The 24,328-nt window shown below is 35.6% G+C and overlaps 1 protein-coding gene across 2 annotated transcripts; it reads left to right on the top strand.

Annotated features, from left to right (window-relative positions):
- The first annotated feature begins 2,081 nt into the window (after nt 1–2,081).
- LOC110908575 (cyclin-dependent kinase inhibitor 4) lies at nt 2,082–5,564 on the top strand. 2 transcript variants are annotated; one of them, XM_022153516.2, is made up of 3 exons: nt 2,082–2,564; nt 4,146–4,349; nt 5,112–5,564. In XM_022153516.2, the coding sequence occupies exons 1-3, from the start codon at nt 2,194–2,196 to the stop codon at nt 5,194–5,196; spliced, it is 660 nt and encodes a 219-aa protein (XP_022009208.1). In that variant the 5' UTR covers nt 2,082–2,193; the 3' UTR covers nt 5,197–5,564. The 2 variants fall into 2 exon arrangements, with proteins under 2 accessions (XP_022009208.1, XP_022009207.1); XM_022153515.2 differs by having other exon boundaries at nt 2,085–2,564; nt 4,143–4,349.
- The last annotated feature ends 18,764 nt before the right edge of the window (nt 5,565–24,328 follow it).

The raw sequence follows: 24,328 nt of genomic DNA, 5'->3' as shown, positions 1-24,328 counted from the left end.
AAACGACAGTATATGGTGATGCCATATCCACCACTGGACTATTATATTTTTATATTTTAAAGCTGAAAGAACGATTTGAAAAATAAGAATCAAACGTATACTTATTTAGTGTTTGTGTAAGTTACTGCTGTTGCCACATTATTATATATATATCAATTTACATTGTGGGTTTGCGCCAGGACACTTTAAGAATTTGTATTTTGGCCACACTTTTTTACTCTTATAAAAAAAGTCCTCTGCAACAACTAAATAACGGCTGCATCTCAATTTACATTGTGGGTTTGACCATCTCATGGATCCAAACACCCACACATCATACCATCTTCTCAACTATAATCTGTAAAGGTTGTATCATGCACATACAATCAACATCATGCAATCATAACTAATTAATATAATAATAATCCCCACCACACTCCAACACTCCATGAAAACTTTAGAGCAAACAAACAGCTTCTTCCTAAAACGTGGCTTCATGAACAATCCATAAGTCGTGACTTCATGAACTATCCAAGGTGTATCACCAAACTCCCAAAGCCGAGACCCCAACTAGACCCTTCAATGGTTTTTTTTTTCACGCCACCAAAACGTGTCCCACAAACCAATCGCGACCCGCCATAACCCGTAACTTCAAGGAAAAGAAGATATACCTGGACTGTGATAACTACCGTCACGGTACCGAGCTTAACTCCTGATCCGAAAATTGACTTTGAACTCCAACAAGATCCATACGACATCCTTTATTTCTCACAACTAATCCATACGTGATCGTTACTTTTATGTATGGTTTCGGTTGATCTAAGTTTTGGTAAAAGATTTCCGTGCTTATGTTTACGTATGGTTTCAGTTGTTCTACGTTATACGTTTTCACTAGACGAGAAAAATTCGAATTACTTTTCGTTTCAAAGTTGGCGCAACGTGCAATACCATTTTTTAACTTATAAAATATTATTTTCTTACGTGCTTTATTAAAGTACATTTCGGTATAAATCAAAGTTGGTTTACGTTTTGACGTATGTTTTTCTCGGTAATGAGTGGGGTGAAATATAATACATTTTTGTGCTTATATTATGTATGTTTTAGTTGGTCTACGCTTTGACGTAAGTTATGTTCAGAAACGATTCGGGTGTGACATTTGGCGGTACAAATTCAAGTTACTTTAGGTTTTGAAGCCGCCGCAACGCGCGGCGGGTCAAAAATTCTAGTTTTTACAATATATAAACTTTTAATTACAAAACAAAAAACTATAGTGAGTTCGTTAAAATACATCCCTTTTAATTAAAAAAGCAATAGTAATAAGTTAGTTAAAAAATGAAAAAAAAAACTTTAATGAGTTAATTAAAGAATAAAATTAAAAAACAACGATAAATTTGCTTGATTAAAAAAAAGTAAACTTCTATTTTGCTTCCTGTAGTTTGGTCGTTTTAATGGTTTTGCCCCAATCTTTTAAAAATAGTCATTTTACTTCCTGATCTATGAAGCTCATCACGATTTCACTCCCCGTCCCAAACAACATCTATTATAAACATTAAAAATCGTCACGTGCTTAACACATGATGGACAATTATGACCATAATTAGATCAATACCTAGGCTGAAACCTGACAGTTTTTAACGTTTAAAATGGATTATGTTTTTGGCAGGGAGTGAAATCATGGTAAGCTTATGGTCATGGACTAAAATGACTATTTTTAAAGGATTGAGACAAGACCGTTAAAACGACTAAACCACATAGAGTAAAATGAAAGTTTACTCTTAAAAAATTAAAAGAATAAATAACAATGATAATAATAGATAGTTTAAAAATAAACAAATACAAGAAAACACCCATTTTAATAAGTATTTTCCAAACCATCCATTTTAATAAATATTTATTCCAACAACACCTAATTTTAAGAAAAAAACCTCTCCAATTTCATTAAAATCAATTCATCAAAATACTAAACCCAAAACCCAAAATCATATGATCATATCCAAAATAATAATAAAAAAATAAAAATAAAAACTATTTTGTACATTAAATTTGAGAGTATTTTTTCTTGCCCTGGTCCCATTCCCAATAAATTAAGCTTCAAATAGTTAAACCCTCAAATCATCTTTTTCCCCCAATCCTCTCTCTCTCAATGAGCTTCTTCAAACCATAAAATCAATCAAAACCCCACAAAAACCACACCGAAAAACAAAAAACCAAAAAATGGGCAAATACATCAACCGGAACTCAAAACCCACCGGTGAACTTTCTCTAATCGACATCCCAACTCACGGCGGCGTCCGTACACGCGCCAAAACTCTTGCTCTTCAAAACGCCACCGTTTCATCCACCGCCGGCTCCTACATTCAGCTCCGCAGCCGCCGCCTCGTCAAGCCGACCCCCCCTAAACGACGCCGTGTTAAACCCAAATCGAATAAGAGTTCTTACAAAGGAGCTGGTTCGTATAAAGGGGCTAATTTATCTGGGGTTAGGGTTAGGGTTCGTTCTGCAAGCTCTTCTGGGTCTGTTAAGAATTTGGGTGATGATGAAGGTTCGTTTGGGGAGAACGTTCTTGAAATTGAAGGAAAAGGAAGGTTAGCTTTTAATATATTGTGGTTAATTTGATTCAAATTAGTCAATTTCTGAATTTGTAAATTAGGGTTTTTTTTGTTTTTCCCCAAATTTTGAATTAGGGTTTTTTTTTATTGAAAATTTTGTGGGTTTTTTGTGGGTTTTTTCTCTAGTTGGGTCTTTAAGTTGAAAGTTTTGATTTTGATTGTTTTTCTTGAAGTTGAGATAAAAGTTTTTTTAATTGTGCCAGTATTCAGTATTGTGATTATTTGATTGAAATTTACAAATTAGGGTTTTTTTTTGTTTTTCTCCAATTTTTATAGGTTGTTTTTTCAACTTACTAATTGGGTATTTTTTCATAGATTTTTTTTGGTGATTTTTTGGGGCTTTTTATTAGTAATTGTTTTTTTTTTTAACTTAAAGATTTGATTTTGATTTAGTTTCTGTTGAAGTTGTTGAGATAAAAGATTTCTTAATGGTGCCACTTTTGGTTAAAAGTGTACAAGATCTTGAATCTGTCAGCCGGTTTGGATTAATATTTTTGTTTGAAATGATTAATGTTTGCATTAATAAAAGTGAGGTTTTTCACTTCTGGTTTCTGATCGAGTATATTTTTCTTTCTCTGAAAAAAGTCTCTTCCAAAAGGGCTTTTTCTGCTCCCTGTCACTCGTTGGTTGTTTCAGTCTCTGCAATGAAAAAGAAAGTAAATTTTAAATAAAAATCTTATTTTTTTCAATATTTTCCCCAAATGTTAAAAAGGGGTTTCAACTTTCACTGGTTCATATAAGGAATCATGTTTTATTTCAACTTCCATATAAGAAATCATGTGTTTTTTTTTTGTTCAGAATTATTATTCTTTTGGTGGAATCATGTTTTATTTCAACTTTCATATATCATGTGTTTTTTTGTTCAGAATTATTATTCTTTTGGTACGACTGTGAGGTCACCGCCTCGTGTCTAGGTGCGCTCGAGACGCGCTTTTTAGAACCAAGATCGCGTCTCGGTGCACCTGCGACGCAGTTTTTAGAACAAAGATACGGAGTACCTATTTAGTATGGATTTTTTCATAGACCTTTCTGTTATATGGTTTGATCATAGTGCTAAATTTCTGAACTTGTTAGATTTTTTTTTTAAATCTTGAATTACAAATTAAACACTTTTGATTCTTGAAATGGTGGTGAACTTATGGTAGTTATTTGGATTGTAGAATTTACATATTCAGTCTTAAATTGATATTAGAATTTAGAATGCTCTTTTGGCTCTTGTGTTTGACTTCTATGATATTAGAAAGAATTTAGAAGTCATGGAATAGTTACCAAATGAACCACTTTAGTGACATCATTTCATTGGATACCTTTGTGCTATATCAATCATGCACAATTATGTTTTGTGATTTGTTATTGGGATCATAATTTTCTATATGTTATTTGACACTGGTAGGACCCTTGGGGCCCAAGCAAGAATCTTATTTTAGTTTATCTTATAACAACACTTTTTCTTTATGTAATTAGGTGTAGTGGTTGCAACTTGCAAGTTGTAACACTTATTTGGAATCTTATGCTAAGAAAAAATTAAATCAGTTTTAATTGTTCTTGTGACAGAAGCACCCGAGAGACCACACCGTGCAATTTGATTAGGGATCCGGATACTATAACCACTCCTGGTTCGTCTACAAAACGGGCTTCTTATTCTAATAATGCTAATTACCGAGTTCAAACTTCAGCACCGAGTCACATCCCCTTGACAGTTGAAATGGACGAGTTCTTCACCGAGCCAGAAAGGCAGCAGCAACAACTGTTTATTGAAAAGTATATGCTCTTAACTTATTCAATATAATTGCATAATTCTATATGTGACAGGTTAGTGGGGGGTCGGATGGGTCGGGTTGGGTTGGTTGACGGGTCAAATCATATTTGGTTTATAACATGGGAGTCCGGGTTGACCAGTAAACACTTATTGGTTGATTTTTCAATTTTTTTTCTATAAAATTAATATGTTAATAATGATTATTATAATATAATGAATTCTTGTAAACATTGTAATCAGGGCCGTTCCGAGAATCCTAAAATATCTTTGGGCCGTGGGGGAGTAGTGAAAATTGGGCCTTAAAATATATATTTAAAAAATATATATATAAAAAAAGCTTGAAATGTATTGAAAAAGCTTAATATATATAATAAAAATTAAAATACGTATATATAAGAAACTATTTTTTTTAAACGGGCCCTAAAATATAACTATTTAAAAAAAATATAATTAAAAAAGCTTAAAATATATAAGAAAAATTTAAAAATATATAAAAAATCGTATTTTTTAAATTTTAGGTCCTTTGGAGATTTGGGCCTCGGGCAGTCACCCGACCCGCCAGCCCCAAAACCGGCCCTGACTGTAATAGACTCTGGTCAGCTGTCAAACCTGTTTTGACCCGTTTCCCTTTCACTTCATTAAATTTTTTGGTTGATCGTTCAAGATTAAACAAAAACCAACTCAACCCGTTTCTTAAACAAGTCAAATTACGAGCTTTACATGATCTTGGCTTGGTTATTTATTTCTTTTGAATTGTTTTGTAGGTATAACTTTGACCCTGTGAACGACAAGCCTCTCCCTGGGCGTTACGAATGGGTGAAAATGGACGGAACGAAAGATATTGATTAACCACCCGTCTGGTCGTCGGGTCGGGTCGTCTTTTGTTATAGTTTTTCAGTTAATTATTAATCTTAAGTTTAACTTAGTTGAAGATATGGGTAGAAATGACATGACCTTTGTAAAGAAAGAAGTAAGAAGTAGGACCCATAGTTTAGTATGTAGAAGATTAATGATCTGCAACATAAGAAAACAGGTTTCTAACAGATCATCTACTAACAGGGGTAGAAGATGGTGGTGGTGGTCTAATATGACTTTAGGTTAGTTTTCCTTAATTGACCTTTATTGTCTATACTTTTGTACTACTACTAATGCAAAGATTGGAAACACCCCCCCTCCCCTTAATAAATTATTATTATTATTATTATATGACTTTATTCTCTTGTGCTTTTTTCATCATTAGATTTTGTTTGTTTTAACGTTAGATCTTGATCTTGTAAATGAGGATACTTTGCAGTCTTGTTTCAGCTCCTTGTGGAAATGGTTGGTGAGTGATGATGTGGTGTAGCAGCTTTTTTTTCATTTGTATAGAGTTGGGAAGATTCTTGTCTTTCGTAACAATTGTGTCAGTCTTTAGAGAATCTTGTTATTTATTTTTAAAGCGCAACGAATAAAAGCTCGGCTATCCGGAATAATCCAATGACAAAATGTGACCCTATACGCCTGTGAACAAAGACGACGCTAGGTTACCCAAGCCCACTATCTCCAGTTCCAGGGAAAACCCGTCGTCTGAAGGCTTACTGTGGTAAAACCCAGTTGGGATCAGATTCGAACTTGAGACATGTGGCCTTCAACCCCGAATCTTCAGTTCCCCTTCAATGTCAGCTGAGTTATAGCTCATTGGCGAGAATCTTGTTATTTACTTCATTTTTTAAACAATCTTTTTGGTAAGTTCAAGGCAAAAAGTTTATGAGACTCTACTGATACTCTGTTAACCAATTGGATCAGATAAACGCAACTCTTAGGGTTATTTCTTCCAAGGGAAGTTAATCAATTTTTACATGATTTAGAAAAAAAGGTTTGTTTTTGTTAAAAAAATTACTTTTTAAAAGCTTGAAATGGTTAATGGGGTGAAATTAGGTTTTACTGAGGTAAATCTTGAAGTTACCCACCATAACATGCTGTAAAAACAGTCATTTTCCAGAAAAAGATTGAAACCCTACAAATGCTCCCCTTTTCCTAGTGGTGCACATAGAACATGACAGTTGAGCTAATTAAATTTTTGTGCTAGTGGGATTGAACAGTTCTTTAAGTGTAATAATAATGACAGTTGAAAAAAAAATAGTTAGCTTTATCTTTACCGCTCTTTTGTTGTTAATGTCTAATATATAATTATTTGGGTTTTTAGTGGGTGTTTATGGAGAGTGGATAAAATGATAATATTGGGGTGTGGGAGGCAGGTTGACCCCTCTTTTAGATTGGGTTTGTTTTTGCATAGCAACTGATCCAGGTCTGTGAAAAGAGAAAATGGTGTAGAACACAAAATCAGATATAGAAAGCAACCCATCATCAAGAGTGTAGCATAGGTGAAAGTGCAACAGGTAACATGTGGTTTGCTGCTCCCATTTTTGTCCATATAGCTCCTGGTCCTACTGGCAACAATGATGGTAATCATCAACCTGTCATCAAACTTAGTATTATATATTTTAATATATATATATATATATATATATATATATATATATATATATATATATATATATATATATATATATATATAACGGGGTAGGGGTACTGTCTTAAGGTACCCTGACTCCCTCCAATCCTACACTGTCACGTCGTTTTTACCCGTAACAACCATAAAACATGTTAATAAGTGGTAAAACTACCGTAAACCAAGGGCCCACCGTTTTTACACTACACTCTCTCTACGCTCTCAATGTCTCTCTCTATCTCTCTCATCAACACATACAACTTCTTCGGTTTCCACAACCTCAAACCAGATAACCAATACCCGAGTACCCCTACCCGAATGACCGACGCCGGTGTTGCCTGTTGGGTAGGGGCTACCCGAATTGATTTCGATGAGTGGCGCCACCCCCTAATGAAAGGATAATGCAAATCATCGTGTATGGTGAAAACATAACTATTTATTTTTTCAATTTCAGAAAGAAAAAAATAAAAATTAAAAGGGTATAATATATATGTTTATTGTTTCTCATTCAGCTCTAATAAAATTCCTAACATAAAAAATTATAGAAAAATTAGTTTGGTTGGTATATCAGGGTTCAAATTCTGCAAAGTGCTGACGTATGAGTATTTAAAAATAGGCTAGTTTGCCGTTTCAAAAAGAAAATATGTATATCTAGGTACAAAATTAAGAATGTTATGAACAAATCAGGTTGGTGGGTTTTAATATTATTAACACATATAGTCGTCAAGATTTATCTTTTAAAAATGAACTTTAATGTACTATTACTTATTATAACATGTTACTTTGTTAAATATGTATTCTTAACTAATTTTTTGCTTAAAATTATTACTATTATTTAATATGATCATAAAAATAAGCATTTATATTCTTATCTAATTTTTTGTTTAAAATTATTATTATTATTTAATATGATAAAAATAAAAACAAATGTTTATCCTTATCTAAATATTTATTCTTATCTAATATTTTTGTTTAAAACTATTATTATTATTATTATTATTATTATTATTATTTAATATGAGGGATAAATAGGAAAATAAGGTGAGAAAGCATGAGGAAGTGACACGTGTCCAAAAAAAATTTTATTTATTAATATAGAAAGATTAGCAACAAGTTGTTGCATAATAGTGTTGTACCCCATTCATTGGGGGTTTCACAAAAAAAAATAGCATTAAACTTTTAACCCATAACTTTTTGATTTTTTTTACTTTCAACCAAAACTTTTCATCTTTTTCAATTTAACCTCACAACTTTTTTACTTTCAACTTTTGTCCCCTATACTTTATATACTTCTCAAAACTTTTGTTTTACGTTTCGTTCTAAATTTTACGAGCTGACACGGCACAACGTACGTGTGTTGTTCAACGTTTGCACGTTTTGTTTTGCACTACGCTCTAAATTTTGCGAGTTAACATGGTGCAACGATGCGTGTGTGGTTCAACGTTTTTACATCATCTATTTTTCCTGTTTGATAGGTTTTGTTGCAACGTGCGGGTGCAAAATCGAATTAGTTATTATTTTTTATGTTTTACTTTTCGGTCTAGTTTCTCCGCATTAACACACGCAACTTCAGTGTTGGTGGTCGCAGGTGGTGGTGTGACATTAATGCTATTTGTCATGGTTTTATGCCCCCGCCGCAACGCAGGGGACTTAATACTAGTTCTAATAAAAAACTTCAAATAACGCATTTTCTTATTCAAAATTTAAACTAAAGTTACGGTTAAGAATACTGTAAAAAGGGCCTAAAGTGTGATACGTATAAGAAGTGTTTTAAACCATTAGATCTTTGATCTAATGGTTGAGATCAATAGGGACCAAATTGTAAATTGTGTTTTAATTATTTGGGCTGATTTGAAAATTGTAGGGGTAATCGTGTCTACTACCAGAAATATATAACACTATATAACACTATATAATACCATATAAACACCATATAACACCATATAACGCTATGTAACACTATATAACACTATACATCTATCATAGACCTGCTACCCGAAAAATATAACACTATACATCCATCATAGACCTGCTACCAGAAAATATAACACTATAACACTATATAACACTATACATCATCATAGACTGCTACCAGAAAATATAACACTATAACACTATATAACACTGTATAAAACTTTCATTCTGCATCCATCACTATATAACACTCTATAAAACCTTCATTCTGCGAATTTCAGAAAGTTATAAATGATGAACGATAAAAAAAATACAAATTCGTAAATTACTTCGTATTCCTAAAATAAAGGGTGTCGGTTATGGAAGGTTATCAATTAATTGAATCAATGAGAAAATTACTTGTTTACCCTTTTGAATTAATTTAGATTGAGGACACATGTCATCTCCACAATATTTCTCACACTTCTCACACTTTTGAATTAATGTACAAGATCTTCAATCCTAATGTTACATGGCATTTTATTTTTCAAATCATTAATAAGATTATTTAATTAATGATTATTAATAATATTATGCTATTAATATTAATATTAATTAAAATTCAAGATTGATGATTAAAAAAATAATGATTATTTTTTTAAGTTTTTATTAAAAAATACTTCCATTTTTTAACGGTAGTTTTTCTATGATTGTAAAACCTATGATTTTAATAATTTTTAAAATGAATAATTATGCTTAAGTTTTTCATATAATCAATAATTTTCATATTTCACATATTAGTTGTGGTTTCCGATTTATTCTTGTATTTCACAATAATTTATGCTTAAGGTGAATATTATGAACTACTCAATTCAATTACATATTTGTAATATGATTTTTGTTTATCTTTTAATGGGAAGTGTTTGAATCTTATTTATCCTTCTTTTTCAGGTTGTAACGGGTTCATGTCAAAACAAGTGATTTTTTACGGGTCAAAAGGATTTGAGTCATGTTAGGTCAACGTTTCAACACCTTTTGTGCATTCTATTTTTATATATATATATATTTTGTAATGTTTGATGTATATTTATGAGTATCAAAAACATATTATTAAAAGTATGATATAAGATTTCTTTTTAATAAAACGATTAAGAATATTTAAGCTTTCAAATACTTTTGACACATTTGGTCATTTCATTTTTTTCCTTTTTTTTTAAAAATGAAACATATTACTCAGTTGAATATTTCCGACAAAATGCGATTCTAATTGATCGTTTCCACTATCATATGTAAAAATGTAATTTCAATCCTTTGATGTATTTAGAGATTTATAAATATTATATATATATATATATATATATATATATATATATATATGTATATATATAGGGTAAGGATAGTGTAAAAAGGGCCTAAAGTGTGAGAAGTGTATTATAACACTATATATAATACTATATAACACCATATAAACACCGTATAATAATATGTAACACTATATAATACCATATAACATTATGTAACACTATATAACATTATATAACAAATATAACACTATACATCTATCATAGACATGCTATCAGACAACCTATAGTGTTATATTTGTTATATAATGATATATAGTGTTACATAGTGTTATATGGTATTATATGGTGTTACATATTGTTATACGGTGTTTATATGGTGTTATATAGTATTATATATAGTGTTATAATACACTTCTCACACTTTGAGCAATTTTTATAGGATCCTCTACCTCTCTCTCTCTCTCTCTATATAGGGGAGGTTAATTTGAAAAGAATTTTCTTGTAAGAAGAAAAATAAAATAATCTAGGCCCTATATTTTTTTGATCAATGGTTGTGAGTTAAGATATAATTTTTATCTAATTTTAATTAATCCTTTAATTAATAAGGGTAGAAGAGACATTTTGATTTAAAATATTAATAAATATTATAAAGGGTTACTCAAGTATTATTAATGTCACCATAATTTTCTCCTTCACCACCATTAATACACCAATTTTATTAGAAGTGACAAAACTATTTAAAAGTGTTGTGTCCTACACATATTTTATTATGAGTCGCAAAATTATTTAAAAGTGTTGGGGTTATACACATTTTGTACCTTAGACCAAAACATTGTCTTTATAGTGTAGGAAACGTTGTTTTTATGGTGTAGGAAATGTTGAATATGTAGGATCATGTGCAGGATTGTTTTTATTGTGTAAAGTGCAAAAATATTTTATAGGACGACTCATTAAATGATTTGTTCAAATTACCTTTGTACCCTTTATTCTTTTTATTCTTAATTTGTAATTTCTTCTCATTTGAACTCTCCACTATATATATATATATATAGAGAGAGAGAGAGAGAGAGAAAGGATATCGTACATTATGGCTTAACGTACTTCACGTACAACAACGTGCGTGATTTTTTCTATAACATGCGTGATTAATGTTTTCATTATGCGTGATTATTGTGTTTCAACATGCGTGATTTTGGATTTTTGAATTATAACGTGCGTGATTTCAAAATGAACGTGCGTAATTATCTGTCGTACGTGATGTACGTTAAGCCGTAATGTACATTAACCTTCCTCTCTCTCTCTCTCCATATATATATATATATATATATATATATATATATATATATATATATATATAGAGTAGGAGTTGGGTGGAAAGTGTGTTTTTCCTAGAAAGTCTAGGAAGCAATAAGAACGCGACATGTGGCATTGAAGGATTTTATCTAAAAGGGCATTTATGTACTTTCACAATCTATTTTTATTTTAGGAAATTATCTTCAATAACTAACTATCCATAAATTTCGGAATTTTTTGTTTTCGATTTTTGATCTCACTTAATATCAACCATTCCTTCGTTTTCTTGCTGGAATCTATCAGCATGTTCTTGGTACTGTGTTTTAACATTCAGATTCATACAGCTGTGTTTTAACAGCAAGCAGATTCATACAGTTGTGTTTTAGCATTCAGATTCAAACAGTTGTGTTTTAACAGCAAGCAGATGCATACAGTTGTGTTTTAGCATTCAGATTCATACAGTTGTGTTTTAACAGCAAGCAGATTCATACAGTTGTGTTTTAGCATTCAGATTCATACAACCGTGTTTTAACAGCAAGCAGATTCATACAAATGTGTTTTATCATTCAAATTCATACAACTGTGTTTTAACAGCAATTCAGATTCATACAGCAGTGTTTTAACAGCAAGCAGATTCATACAAATGTGTTTTATCATTTAGATTCATACAGCTGTGTTTTAACAGCAAGCAGATTCTTGACGCTGTGTTTTAACAGCAAGCAGATTCTTGACGCTGTGTTTTAACAGCAAGCAGATTCTTGATGCTGTGTTTTAACAGCAAGCAGATTCTTGACGATGTGTTTTAACAGCAAGCAGATTCTCGACGCTGTGTTTTAACAGCAAGCAGATTCTTGACGCTGTGTTTTAACAGCAAGCAGATTCTTGACGCTGTGTTTTAACAGCAAGCAGATTCTTGACGCTGTGTTTTAACAGCAAGCAGATTCTTGACGCTGTGTTTTACATGCCTCTCTACAATCATCAATTCAAACAGAAAAAACACAGCCAAGTTACAAGCATATTAAGACCGAAAACATATATGCACTACAAGAACGTTAATCACAACACAAGATATGAATACCTAGTGAAAAAAAGGGGTATCAACAAGCCTTGGAACCGAAACCTGAATGCTTTTGGATCCTGTTTTGCGTCGCCAACAGCAAAGGGGAGTAGAGATCGCAGGTTTTATTATGTTTAGGGTTGGATTGGAGAGAGAAAGAGAGAAAATCAAATCAATAATGGAGAGAGAGAAAGGGAAAATCCCATGAAAGTAGGGATTGCAGTTATCTAATTGATTTAAAAAAGGTCATTTGACAAATTTGCCCCTATTCATTTAAAATAATCAATTAATTAAACTCAAATATTACAAGATTGCCATTGATTTAATCTCAACCATTAAACACACCAATCGAATGGACCAGATCGCTTCCTAGACTTTCTAGGAAAAACACACTTTCCGTGCGAACCCTACTCTATATATATATATATATATATATATATATATATATATATATATATATATATATATATATATATATATATATATATATATATATAGGGGAAGGTTCATTTGAGAAGAAATTCAATATGAGAAGAAAAAGAAGAAAGGGCATATTAGTAAAATACTATTTCATTTATAACTCATATCATTAATTTTTCTCTCTTTAATTAACTAGTCAACAAATCATTAATTGTCCTACATATAATCTACAAAACCTACACATAACAAAATTTTCCTATATATACCCTACACATTATACAATTTTATCTTACACATTCGAAATTTATCCTACACACCTCGAAATATATCCTACACAACTCGTAACTTATCCTACACAATTAGCAATTTATTCTACACTTTGAATTAATTTGTTTTTTTAATTTGGAAAAAGTATATATTTTGAAAAGGAGTTACAAATTCAATTTAGTTAGTTATTAAAGGGGAAGAATACAAATTAATGATTTATGTAAGTTTACCAAAATACCCTTATATTAAAATTAAATGCAAATATTAAATGAAGTAAAATGAAGCATTCTTATTGGTTGAAACTTTTTCTTTTTTCTTCTTACAAAAAAATTCTTCTCATTTGAACCTTCCACTATATATATATATGGGATGGTTCAAATGAAAACCACTTTTATTGTGAAAACTCGAAAACTAACTAAAAAAAGCCTAAAAAACACACAAAAATTTTTTTTTTCAATTTTTTTTTATAAAAATCGCTGGTTTTTATTTATAAAAAAACTTTTTTTTCAAAAAAAAAAAAATTGTAGTACACATGTGTAATAATACACATGTGTAGTACACATACACATGTGTAGTATTACACATGTGCACTACACAAATTTTTTTTTTTTTGAAATTTTTTTTATATATAAAAACCTGCGAAATTTGGTTTGCAAAAAAAAAAATAAAATAAAAAAAAATTTTGTATGTTTTTTTTGGCTTTTTTAATTAGTTTTCGAGTTTTCACAATAATAGTGGTTTTCATTTGAACCTTCCCATATATATATATAGGGTAAGGATCATTACAGAACCTTTAATTTTTTCAGAACTTACAGAACTCATGTTGACCATTGGCTCATTTAATCAATGGCTCAAAAGGATAGTGTCATTTTTGTAATTAAATCTAAAAGAAGGTAGATTAAATAACAAAAGTAAGGGAATTATAGGGATTTTAACCTTAATACTTAATCAACTTCTCCTATAATCACTCATTTTCTTTATCTTAAATCATGTTTTTGAGATTAATCCGAATCTCTTCATACCAGTTCAAAATCTACCTAGAAATCCAGTTTATGCAAGTTATTATTTGTGAAATTAATGTTGAAAATTTGATGAATTAAAGATTTCTATGCTCGTCAATTCATGTGAGTAGATTTTAAGTTTCAGCATGTTAAAATGATTTCATTGCAAGAAAAAATGTAAACGGGTAAAAGAGATCAATACTTTGTTTCTTGTTTTATTTTTAGCAATGGATTTGTTTTTTTTTTTTTTCATGAACATTTTATTTATATATAAACAACTGGCCGAGTTATATCAATATCGCAGGTAAGCGAGCAACAAGCTGCGCCGCTACCCCTTTCTGGATTTGTTATATTATAATTTTTATTTATATTGTTTTTTCCGTTTTTTGGTTTATGGTTTCTTCATGACTTCCTTTATTTTCTTTTCTTGATCGTAGCAAAAATAAATATGATGTGAAAATATCCATATATGTATCAAGATATATGCACATATGTGAAAATACATAATCAATTTGAATTTCAAGCTAATGATAAGTCTTTACATAGATATAAATAGACAATCAACATAGAAAAATTAATGTTGAACATTTGATGATCATTTTCAAAGTTGAGTTTGAAGAAAATTATGACCAGATTGAATATTTACATATATGTAAATACTATATTTACACGTATGTAGAATATGTACATATATGCAAATGTACATTCAGGTTGAAGAAATTGATAATTAGTTTGAATAGTTACACACATGTAAATATTATAGTTACACATAGATAAAACATTTGCATATATGTAATATTGTAATTAGACAGTTAAGTAAATAAACAAAAATAGATGGTCATTATCAAAGTTTACTTATAAGTAAATAAACGATCAATATAAAGGTTCAAAGATTTACACATGTAAAAAAAGAGACGATACATATTGAGTTTGATCCTTAATAGGTGTGATAAAATGGAAGATCAATGTCTTCAAGATATGTGTAAATCTGTAAAACTTGAATGAATGAAAGATGAGAGATTTAAATAAATTGAGAAAAAAAGGATGAAAAAAGAATTTGTTAATTAATAATAGGAGAGAGAAACAACTTAGTTGTTTACTATGATACCCTTTTTAATTTATTTCAAACTTTTTAATATTAAAAATAATGATTGGTACAGATTAGTTCTGTTAGTTCTAAACAAAAATGAGGTTCTGTAAAGAACCCATCCCTACACACACATATATATATATATATATATATATATATATAGTGGAGAGTTCAAATGAGAAGAAATTTTTTGTAAGAAGAAAAAAGAAGAAATTTCAACCAATAAGAATGCTTCATTTTACTTCATTTAATATAAGTATTTAATGTTACTATAAAGGTAATATGGTAAACCTATAAAGATCATTAATTAGTAGTATTCCTCTTTAATAGCTAACTACATTAAAAGTTGTAACTTATCTTCAAAATATATATTTTTTCAAAAAAAAAAATAAAATAATTTAGAGTGTAGGATAAATTACTGTGACACTCGAGGTTTTTCCGAACGATCACCTTGTAATATTTTGTGTGTATATATATATTATTAAATGGAAACGTGATTTTTGCATGATATGTGTGATATGTATGTATTATGTATATATTTATATGAGAGCCGAAACCACGACCCGAGACCATGACTCGCAACCGGGCGGTTGCGAGTGGGCCTCTTGGTTTCGAGTGGGCCTTTGGGCCGTAACCGGTTTGGGTCGAAACCCCCAAGCCCAACCCGAAACACCCTATGAATATATATCCCACCTCCTCCTCATTTCCTTCATTTGTTACACCAAACAAACACACACCTCTTCTATTTTCTCTCAACTAAAAACCCCAAGCCAACAACATCCAAACTCTTCCAAACTTTCGGTTCAAGCTCAAGGATCTCGGACAAGGAAACTCGGTCAAGACCAATTCGGACACTCCATCTTCTCGGTTCTCTTTTCTTTGTTTTCGGCTCCTCCTTTCATAACCGGTTAGTGTTATCTTTGTGTATCTTTTGTGTATAAGATTTATGTTGGTTAAATGAACTAGAAGTATTATGCTTGGTTAGAAATACTATGCATGATTTTTAGGAAGATTGTGAAGTTTTGACTATGTGTGTTAAACCCTATGTATGATACTTGCTAACATGCTTAAATGGTTATGGAATAATGGTTTAAGGATGTTTAGGGCCAACCGAGTTATGTTAATGCCACTAAGTGTATGTTTTACTTGTTCTTGCATATTAATCTTGTTAGAAATAGGTGATTTTCGGTCCAAAATGTGTGATTATGTTGGCATGAAAACCCTAGAAAAAAACTATGAACTTGATGAACTTGTTGAAGATAGTTTGAAGATTTTAAAATGGTAATGTTTGATCTATTGTTGTATATGGTCAAAATTAGGAAAAGTGTTTGTAGAAACCCTATTGGCTGTTTCCAAATATGGGTCTGATTTCATATGTACAATTTGGACTGTCTTTTCTGCATCATCACGTGTATATGAAAGTGACAGATTACGACTCGCAACGACAGCATTCCGACTCGCAACGACAGCATTCCGACTCGCAACGACGGCATTACGACTCGAAACCACACGGTTGCGACTCGCAACCAAAGCATGACAAGTCGAAACCACGAGATTTCGACTCGAGACTACGACGGTTGCGACTCGCAACCAACACGTGACAACTCGAGACCACGATTGCGACTCGCAACCATAACGAGACAAGCCGAGACCACCTGGTTGCGACTCGAGACAAGCTGGTTGCGAGTGGGCTGTCCATTTTGGTTATTGGGCCATTCTGTGTTAACTTGGACTATCTGTTAAATGGACTATGTGATGCGGATGACTGTTTAATTGTTTAGGCCGGCCCAATAACCCAATGACTGTTTACTTATATGCTTGATACGTGCCTATATGTGTTTTACGTGAATGCTTGTGCACCGAACCTGACCTATACCGGTAACCATGTTAGGACGTGGTGACCAACGTGATTGACAAGTAACCTAAACCTACCGAGCAACCCAAGGTGAGTTCACAACTTAAAAGCATGCGTCCCGGTGGTTTGGGACACGAGACTAAAACAATCCTATCCCCTGGTAAAAGGGGATACCATTTACATACCTTCCCTAGTCATTGGGAACAAAACTTACTTTTCCTTCCCGGGTATTGGGAAACCTTTTGGTTAATTACTGTTTATACGGATTGCAACTAACGGCACTAAACGAAACTCTATCACTCAAGTCCCTACTACAGATACCGATTAGTCGCCGGGTTAGGCGAGCGGGTTATTAGTTGATAGCGCTATTTAGGTGTTTACCAGCCTCACACCGTGCCCTGGTTTGGGACGGGCGTGAACTAATGTACTCAGATATTCGTCAATGATGATAGAACATTGACATCGGGGCATCCTGCGGATACGCAACGGTTACCTAGTGTTCGGTATTGGAAAAACAGTTTAGTCGCTAACTTTTGGGGTAGCTCCCCAGGGCATGTATAAACGGATAAATTAACCGGTGAAACAAAGTTTTTGGTAATTAAAACTGGACAACTAGTGAACTCACTCAGCATTATTGTTGACCCCTTACTGCATGCTTTGCAGGTAACCAGTGACGATGGAGCTTGCAGCTTGGGAACGTGTAGTGTCTGTTCACCCTTGTGTTGGGTGTTACCTTATTTTGAATCATGAACTTTGTTTTAAACTACCTTACCTATGCTTCCGCTACTTATTACTGTTTTGAACTTAAAACTTTAAACTCTGAACTTAATATTTGCTAAGCTTATGAATAGTAAGTATTACTTTTGTTAACAACTTAAGTATTCGGTATAATTGGTGGCTGGATCCTGGTCAGTCACGCCCCCGAAGCGGGTGTTATCCGCAGGTGGATTTTGGGGGTGTGACAGATTGGTATCAGAGCCATTGGTTATAGTGAACTTGGTTTTAAAAAGGAAAAATCTTTTTGGAGAAAACCAGACTATAACCCGTGACTCGTAACGACACTACGCTCCAAGTGCAAGGCTCGACACTTTTGACCTCATAGCTCGGACCAGTGTTTACTTGTTTGCTTTATGTTCCTGTTATGCTATACGTACTAGTGTGCCTAAACTAGATAGATACACCTCTCTCTTCTATCTCATTCTCGCTACACTACGACATCACACTCATACTATGTTTTCTGGTTATGAAGACAATGAGTGGACGCGGAAGAGGAAACATTAACATGACGCAGGCTCAGTTCACTAACCTGCTCAACACAGTGGCTGCGGCTTTTGCAGCTCACCCTATAGGTCAGCATGCACCTGCGCAACCACCAGTGTGTACTTTCAAAACTTTCATGGATTGCAAGCCTCTCCCTTTCAACGGCACTGAGGGTGCCATAGGTCTTCTGCATTGGATTGAGAAAATTGAAGCTGTTTTTGCTGTTTGCGAGTGTCCGCCTGCAAATTGGGTGAAATTTGCTACTGCTACGCTTGAAGGAAGCGCGCTTTCTTGGTGGAAGGCGCAGATTCAGATGTTTGGTTTGGAAACTGCAAATGCTACGGCATGGGAGGATTTCAAGGATATGATTAAGGATGAATACTGTCACCGGGATGACATCCACAAGCTTGAGAACGAGTACTATGAACTCAAGATGGTTGGGTCGGAAATTGAAACTTACACCAAGTTGTCCAATGACTATGCTGCTCTTTGCCCGAACATGTCTCGACCAATGTACCGAAGGATCGAACTGTACATCAAGGGTTTGGCTCCAGAGATTCGAAGCCATGTAACTTCAGCCAACCACACTACCATTCAGCCGATTGTTCGACTTGCTCACAAACTTACAGATCAGGCCGTAGAAGAGGGCCGGTTGCCCAAAAGGATTAGTGCCACTGTTGGAACTTCTAGTGACAGCAAGCGTAAGTGGGAAGGAAGTCAAAGCAAGGATGCTAACCCCACTCAGGCCCCAGCACAGCAAAGGAAAACTGAAAACAGCAAAGGCACCCAGCAACAGGGTGGCTACCGGGGAAGCTACCCAAAGTGCAACAAGTGTAACAGACACCACCATGGGACGTGTAACAAGGGCCAGTGTCAGCGATGCCACAAGATGGGGCACGAAGCCAAGGATTGTAGAAGTCAGTTCCCAGCTAGACAGAATCAGCAACAACCCCAACAGCAACAGCAGCAGGGAAACAACCGGGCATGTTTTAAGTGTGGAGCTGAGGGACACTTTAAGAAGGATTGCCCTGAACTGAATCAGAACCGCAACAATAATCAGGGAGCTGGGAACAACAATCAGAACAACAATGCTGGGAATGGTGCTAGAGGAAGAGCTTTCGTGATTGGAGCTGGTGAAGCAAGGAATGACCCCAATGTCGTGGCGGGTAAGTTCCTACTCGATGATCGTTATGTTTCTGTGTTATTTGATTCCGGTGCCGATGCTAGTTATGTATCCCTACGTATTAGTAAGAAGCTTAAGCGTCCGCTTTCGTTACTAAGTTCTCCTCATGTCGTCGAGTTAGCTAATGGTAGAAACATCGAGGCCTCACACGTTGTCAAGGGTTGCAAACTAGAGTTGTCTGGTCAGACATTTAGTATCGACCTTTTCCCTGTTACTCTTGGAAGCTTCGACGTCGTTATTGGTATGGATTGGTTATCCAAGCATCGCGCTGAGATCCTTTGTCAAGAGAAAGCAGTTCGTATTCCTCGCCGTTCTGGCAAACCCCTCATTGTACAAGGTGGCAAAGGCGGAGAAGTCTCAGGCGTTATCTCGTTCTTGAAGGCCCAGAAGTGTTTACGGAAAGGGCACACCGCTATCTTGGCACTTGTTACCAACACGCAGGAAAAGGAAAAGAGGATTGAAGACTTTCCAGTAGTACGCGACTATCCCGAGGTATTTCCTGAGGAATTACCTGGACTCCCTCCCCATCGTCAGGTCGAATTCCAAATCGAGCTAGCTCCCGGAGCAGCGCCTATAGCTCGTGCGCCTTATCGACTAGCCCCCGCAGAATTGAAGGAACTCTCGACGCAACTACAAGAACTATTGGATAAAGGATTTATCCGCCCTAGTTCATCACCCTGGGGAGCACCGGTACTCTTTGTTAAGAAGAAGGATGGCACGTTCCGAATGTGCATTGACTATCGTGAGTTGAACAAGGTTACCATCAAGAATCGTTACCCTCTCCCTCGAATCGACGATTTGTTTGATCAACTGCAAGGATCGAGCTACTACTCTAAGATTGACCTGCGATCCGGCTACCATCAGTTAAGGGTCCGTAACGAAGACATCTCCAAAACTGCATTCAGAACTCGTTATGGTCATTATGAATTCCTCGTTATGCCCTTCGGAATGACCAACGCCCCTGCAGTGTTCATGGATCTTATGAACCGAGTATGCAAACCCTACCTCGACAAATTCGTGATTGTGTTTATAGACGACATCTTGATCTACTCGAAAAGTCAGGAAGAGCATGAACAACACCTACGCCTTATCCTCGAACTCCTTCGCAATGAGCAACTGTATGCCAAGTTCTCGAAATGCGACTTCTGGCTTCGAGAAGTCCATTTCCTTGGGCACGTGGTTAACAAGGACGGAATCCACGTCGACCCTGCAAAGATCGACTCTATAAAGAATTGGCCTACCCCTAAGACTCCCACTGAAGTTCGCCAATTCTTAGGATTGGCAGGTTACTACCGCAGATTTATTCAGGGATTCTCTAAGATTGCACAACCTCTCACGACACTCACTCAGAAAGGCATCACCTACAAGTGGAATGAAGCACAGGAATCTGCTTTTCAGAGGCTTAAGGATAACCTCTGCAGTGCTCCTATTCTCTCGTTACCTGAAGGAACGGACGACTTTGTGGTTTACTGCGATGCGTCTATTCATGGGCTCGGTTGCGTGTTGATGCAACGCGAGAAAGTTATTGCTTACGCCTCTCGACAACTTAAGACACATGAAAGGAACTACACAACGCATGATTTGGAACTGGGAGCGGTAATATTTGCGCTTAAGATATGGAGACATTACCTGTACGGTACCAAGTGCACCATTTACACCGATCACAGGAGTCTCGAGCATATCTTCAAGCAGAAGGAGTTAAACATGCGACAACGTCGATGGGTCGAACTTCTGAATGATTATGAATGCGCCATCAAGTACCATCCGGGCAAGGCCAATGTCGTGGCAGACGCCCTCAGCCGAAAGGACACTATACCACGGCGCGTGCGAGCATTACAACTTACCATCCAGTCTAGTCTCCCTACCCAGATTCGAAATGCTCAGATTGAAGCTCTGAAACCGGAAAACATCAGGGCTGAGTCCCTGCGAGGATCAAGACAACAGCTAGAACAGAAAGAGGACGGCGCCTACTATGTGGCAGGGCGCATTTGGGTCCCACTTTACGGAGACCTACGAGAGCTTGTGATGGACGAAGCCCATAAGTCCCGTTATTCAGTACATCCTGGTGCAGATAAGATGTACCACGACTTGAAAACCACATACTGGTGGCCTGGCATGAAAGCCCACATAGCAACCTATGTTGGCAAATGTTTGACCTGTGCAAGAGTCAAGATCGAGTATCAGAAACCAGCAGGCCTACTACAGCAACCCGAAATCCCGAAATGGAAATGGGAACAGATTTCCATGGATTTTGTTACAGGGCTACCTAGATCTCAACGCGGGAATGATACTATTTGGGTGATAGTAGATCGTTTGACTAAGTCTGCACACTTTCTGGCCATTAAGGAAACAGACAAGTTTTCTACCTTGGCAGAAATCTATTTAAAGGAAGTAGTCTCCAGGCACGGGGTGCCAACTTCTATTATTTCCGATCGAGACGCTCGTTTTACTTCCGAATTGTGGCAAGCTATGCACAAATCCTTTGGCTCACGTTTGGACATGAGCACCGCTTATCATCCGCAAACGGATGGGCAGTCTGAACGCACCATCCAAACCCTGGAAGACATGCTTAGAGCATGTGTGATCGATTTTGGCAAGAACTGGGAGAAGCATCTACCGTTGGTGGAATTCTCCTACAACAACAGCTACCACACTAGTATTCAGGCGGCACCTTTTGAGGCATTGTACGGTCGTAAATGCCGATCACCTCTTTGCTGGGCGGAAATAGGTGACAGTCAACTCACAGGCCCAGAACTAGTGGTAGACACAACAGAAAAGATTTCCCAGATCAGTCAACGCATGGCGGCAGCTCGTGACCGTCAGAAAAGCTACGCTGACAAGCGTAAGAGACCGTTAGAATTCCAGGTCGGGGACCGGGTTCTACTTAAAGTCTCACCCTGGAAGGGTGTGGTCCGTTTCGGTAAACGGGGCAAGCTGAATCCAAGATATGTTGGACCATTCGAAATTACCGAGAAGATCGGTAAGGTTGCTTATAGATTAAACCTGCCTGCAGAGCTGAGTGCAGTGCACAACGTTTTTCACGTATCTAACCTGAAGAAGTGTTTGTCGGATGAGACACTTGTAATTCCTTTTAAGGAACTGACGATTGATGAACAGCTACACTTTACTGAGGAACCGATTGAGATCATGGATCGAGAGATCAAAACCCTCAAACGTAGCCAGATACCCCTTGTACGAGTTCGTTGGAACTCACGGCGCGGCCCAGAGTTTACCTGGGAGCGGGAGGACCAGATGAAGTCCAAGTATCCCCAGTTATTCCCAAACGAAAACCCCAGCACTGAAGCTACAGCCGAATTTCGGGACGAAATTCCAAACTAACGGGGGGATGATGTGACACCCCGTTGAAACACGCTAGCTTGGCAGTGGCTGCTTCAACTTTCGGGACGAAAGTTCTTAAAACTTGGGGATAATGTGACACTCGAGGTTTTTCCGAACGATCACCTTGTAATATTTTGTGTGTATATATATATTATTAAATGGAAACGTGATTTTTGCATGATATGTGTGATATGTATGTATTATGTATATATTTATATGAGAGCCGAAACCACGACCCGAGACCATGACTCGCAACCGGGCGGTTGCGAGTGGGCCTCTTGGTTTCGAGTGGGCCTTTGGGCCGTAACCGGTTTGGGTCGAAACCCCCAAGCCCAACCCGAAACACCCTATGAATATATATCCCACCTCCTCCTCATTTCCTTCATTTGTTACACCAAACAAACACACACCTCTTCTATTTTCTCTCAACTAAAAACCCCAAGCCAACAACATCCAAACTCTTCCAAACTTTCGGTTCAAGCTCAAGGATCTCGGACAAGGAAACTCGGTCAAGACCAATTCGGACACTCCATCTTCTCGGTTCTCTTTTCTTTGTTTTCGGCTCCTCCTTTCATAACCGGTTAGTGTTATCTTTGTGTATCTTTTGTGTATAAGATTTATGTTGGTTAAATGAACTAGAAGTATTATGCTTGGTTAGAAATACTATGCATGATTTTTAGGAAGATTGTGAAGTTTTGACTATGTGTGTTAAACCCTATGTATGATACTTGCTAACATGCTTAAATGGTTATGGAATAATGGTTTAAGGATGTTTAGGGCCAACCGAGTTATGTTAATGCCACTAAGTGTATGTTTTACTTGTTCTTGCATATTAATCTTGTTAGAAATAGGTGATTTTCGGTCCAAAATGTGTGATTATGTTGGCATGAAAACCCTAGAAAAAAACTATGAACTTGATGAACTTGTTGAAGATAGTTTGAAGATTTTAAAATGGTAATGTTTGATCTATTGTTGTATATGGTCAAAATTAGGAAAAGTGTTTGTAGAAACCCTATTGGCTGTTTCCAAATATGGGTCTGATTTCATATGTACAATTTGGACTGTCTTTTCTGCATCATCACGTGTATATGAAAGTGACAGATTACGACTCGCAACGACAGCATTCCGACTCGCAACGACAGCATTCCGACTCGCAACGACGGCATTACGACTCGAAACCACACGGTTGCGACTCGCAACCAAAGCATGACAAGTCGAAACCACGAGATTTCGACTCGAGACTACGACGGTTGCGACTCGCAACCAACACGTGACAACTCGAGACCACGATTGCGACTCGCAACCATAACGAGACAAGCCGAGACCACCTGGTTGCGACTCGAGACAAGCTGGTTGCGAGTGGGCTGTCCATTTTGGTTATTGGGCCATTCTGTGTTAACTTGGACTATCTGTTAAATGGACTATGTGATGCGGATGACTGTTTAATTGTTTAGGCCGGCCCAATAACCCAATGACTGTTTACTTATATGCTTGATACGTGCCTATATGTGTTTTACGTGAATGCTTG

Source organism: Helianthus annuus, chromosome 14 (assembly GCF_002127325.2).
Source record: "Helianthus annuus cultivar XRQ/B chromosome 14, HanXRQr2.0-SUNRISE, whole genome shotgun sequence".
Lineage (NCBI taxonomy): Eukaryota > Viridiplantae > Streptophyta > Magnoliopsida > Asterales > Asteraceae > Helianthus > Helianthus annuus.
The sequence above is the reverse complement of the archived record's forward strand: the minus strand, read 5'-3'. Positions and strand labels throughout refer to the sequence as shown.

Coding starts and splice junctions, on each gene's coding strand:
- LOC110908575 (XM_022153515.2), top strand. CDS start 2,194: ATGGGCAAATACATCAACCGGAACTCAAAACCCACCGGTGAACTTTCT. Junction 2,565..4,142: donor GAAATTGAAGGAAAAGGAAG/GTTAGCTTTTAA, acceptor TTCTTGTGACAG/AAGCACCCGAGAGACCACAC. Junction 4,350..5,111: donor CAACAACTGTTTATTGAAAA/GTATATGCTCTT, acceptor ATTGTTTTGTAG/GTATAACTTTGACCCTGTGA.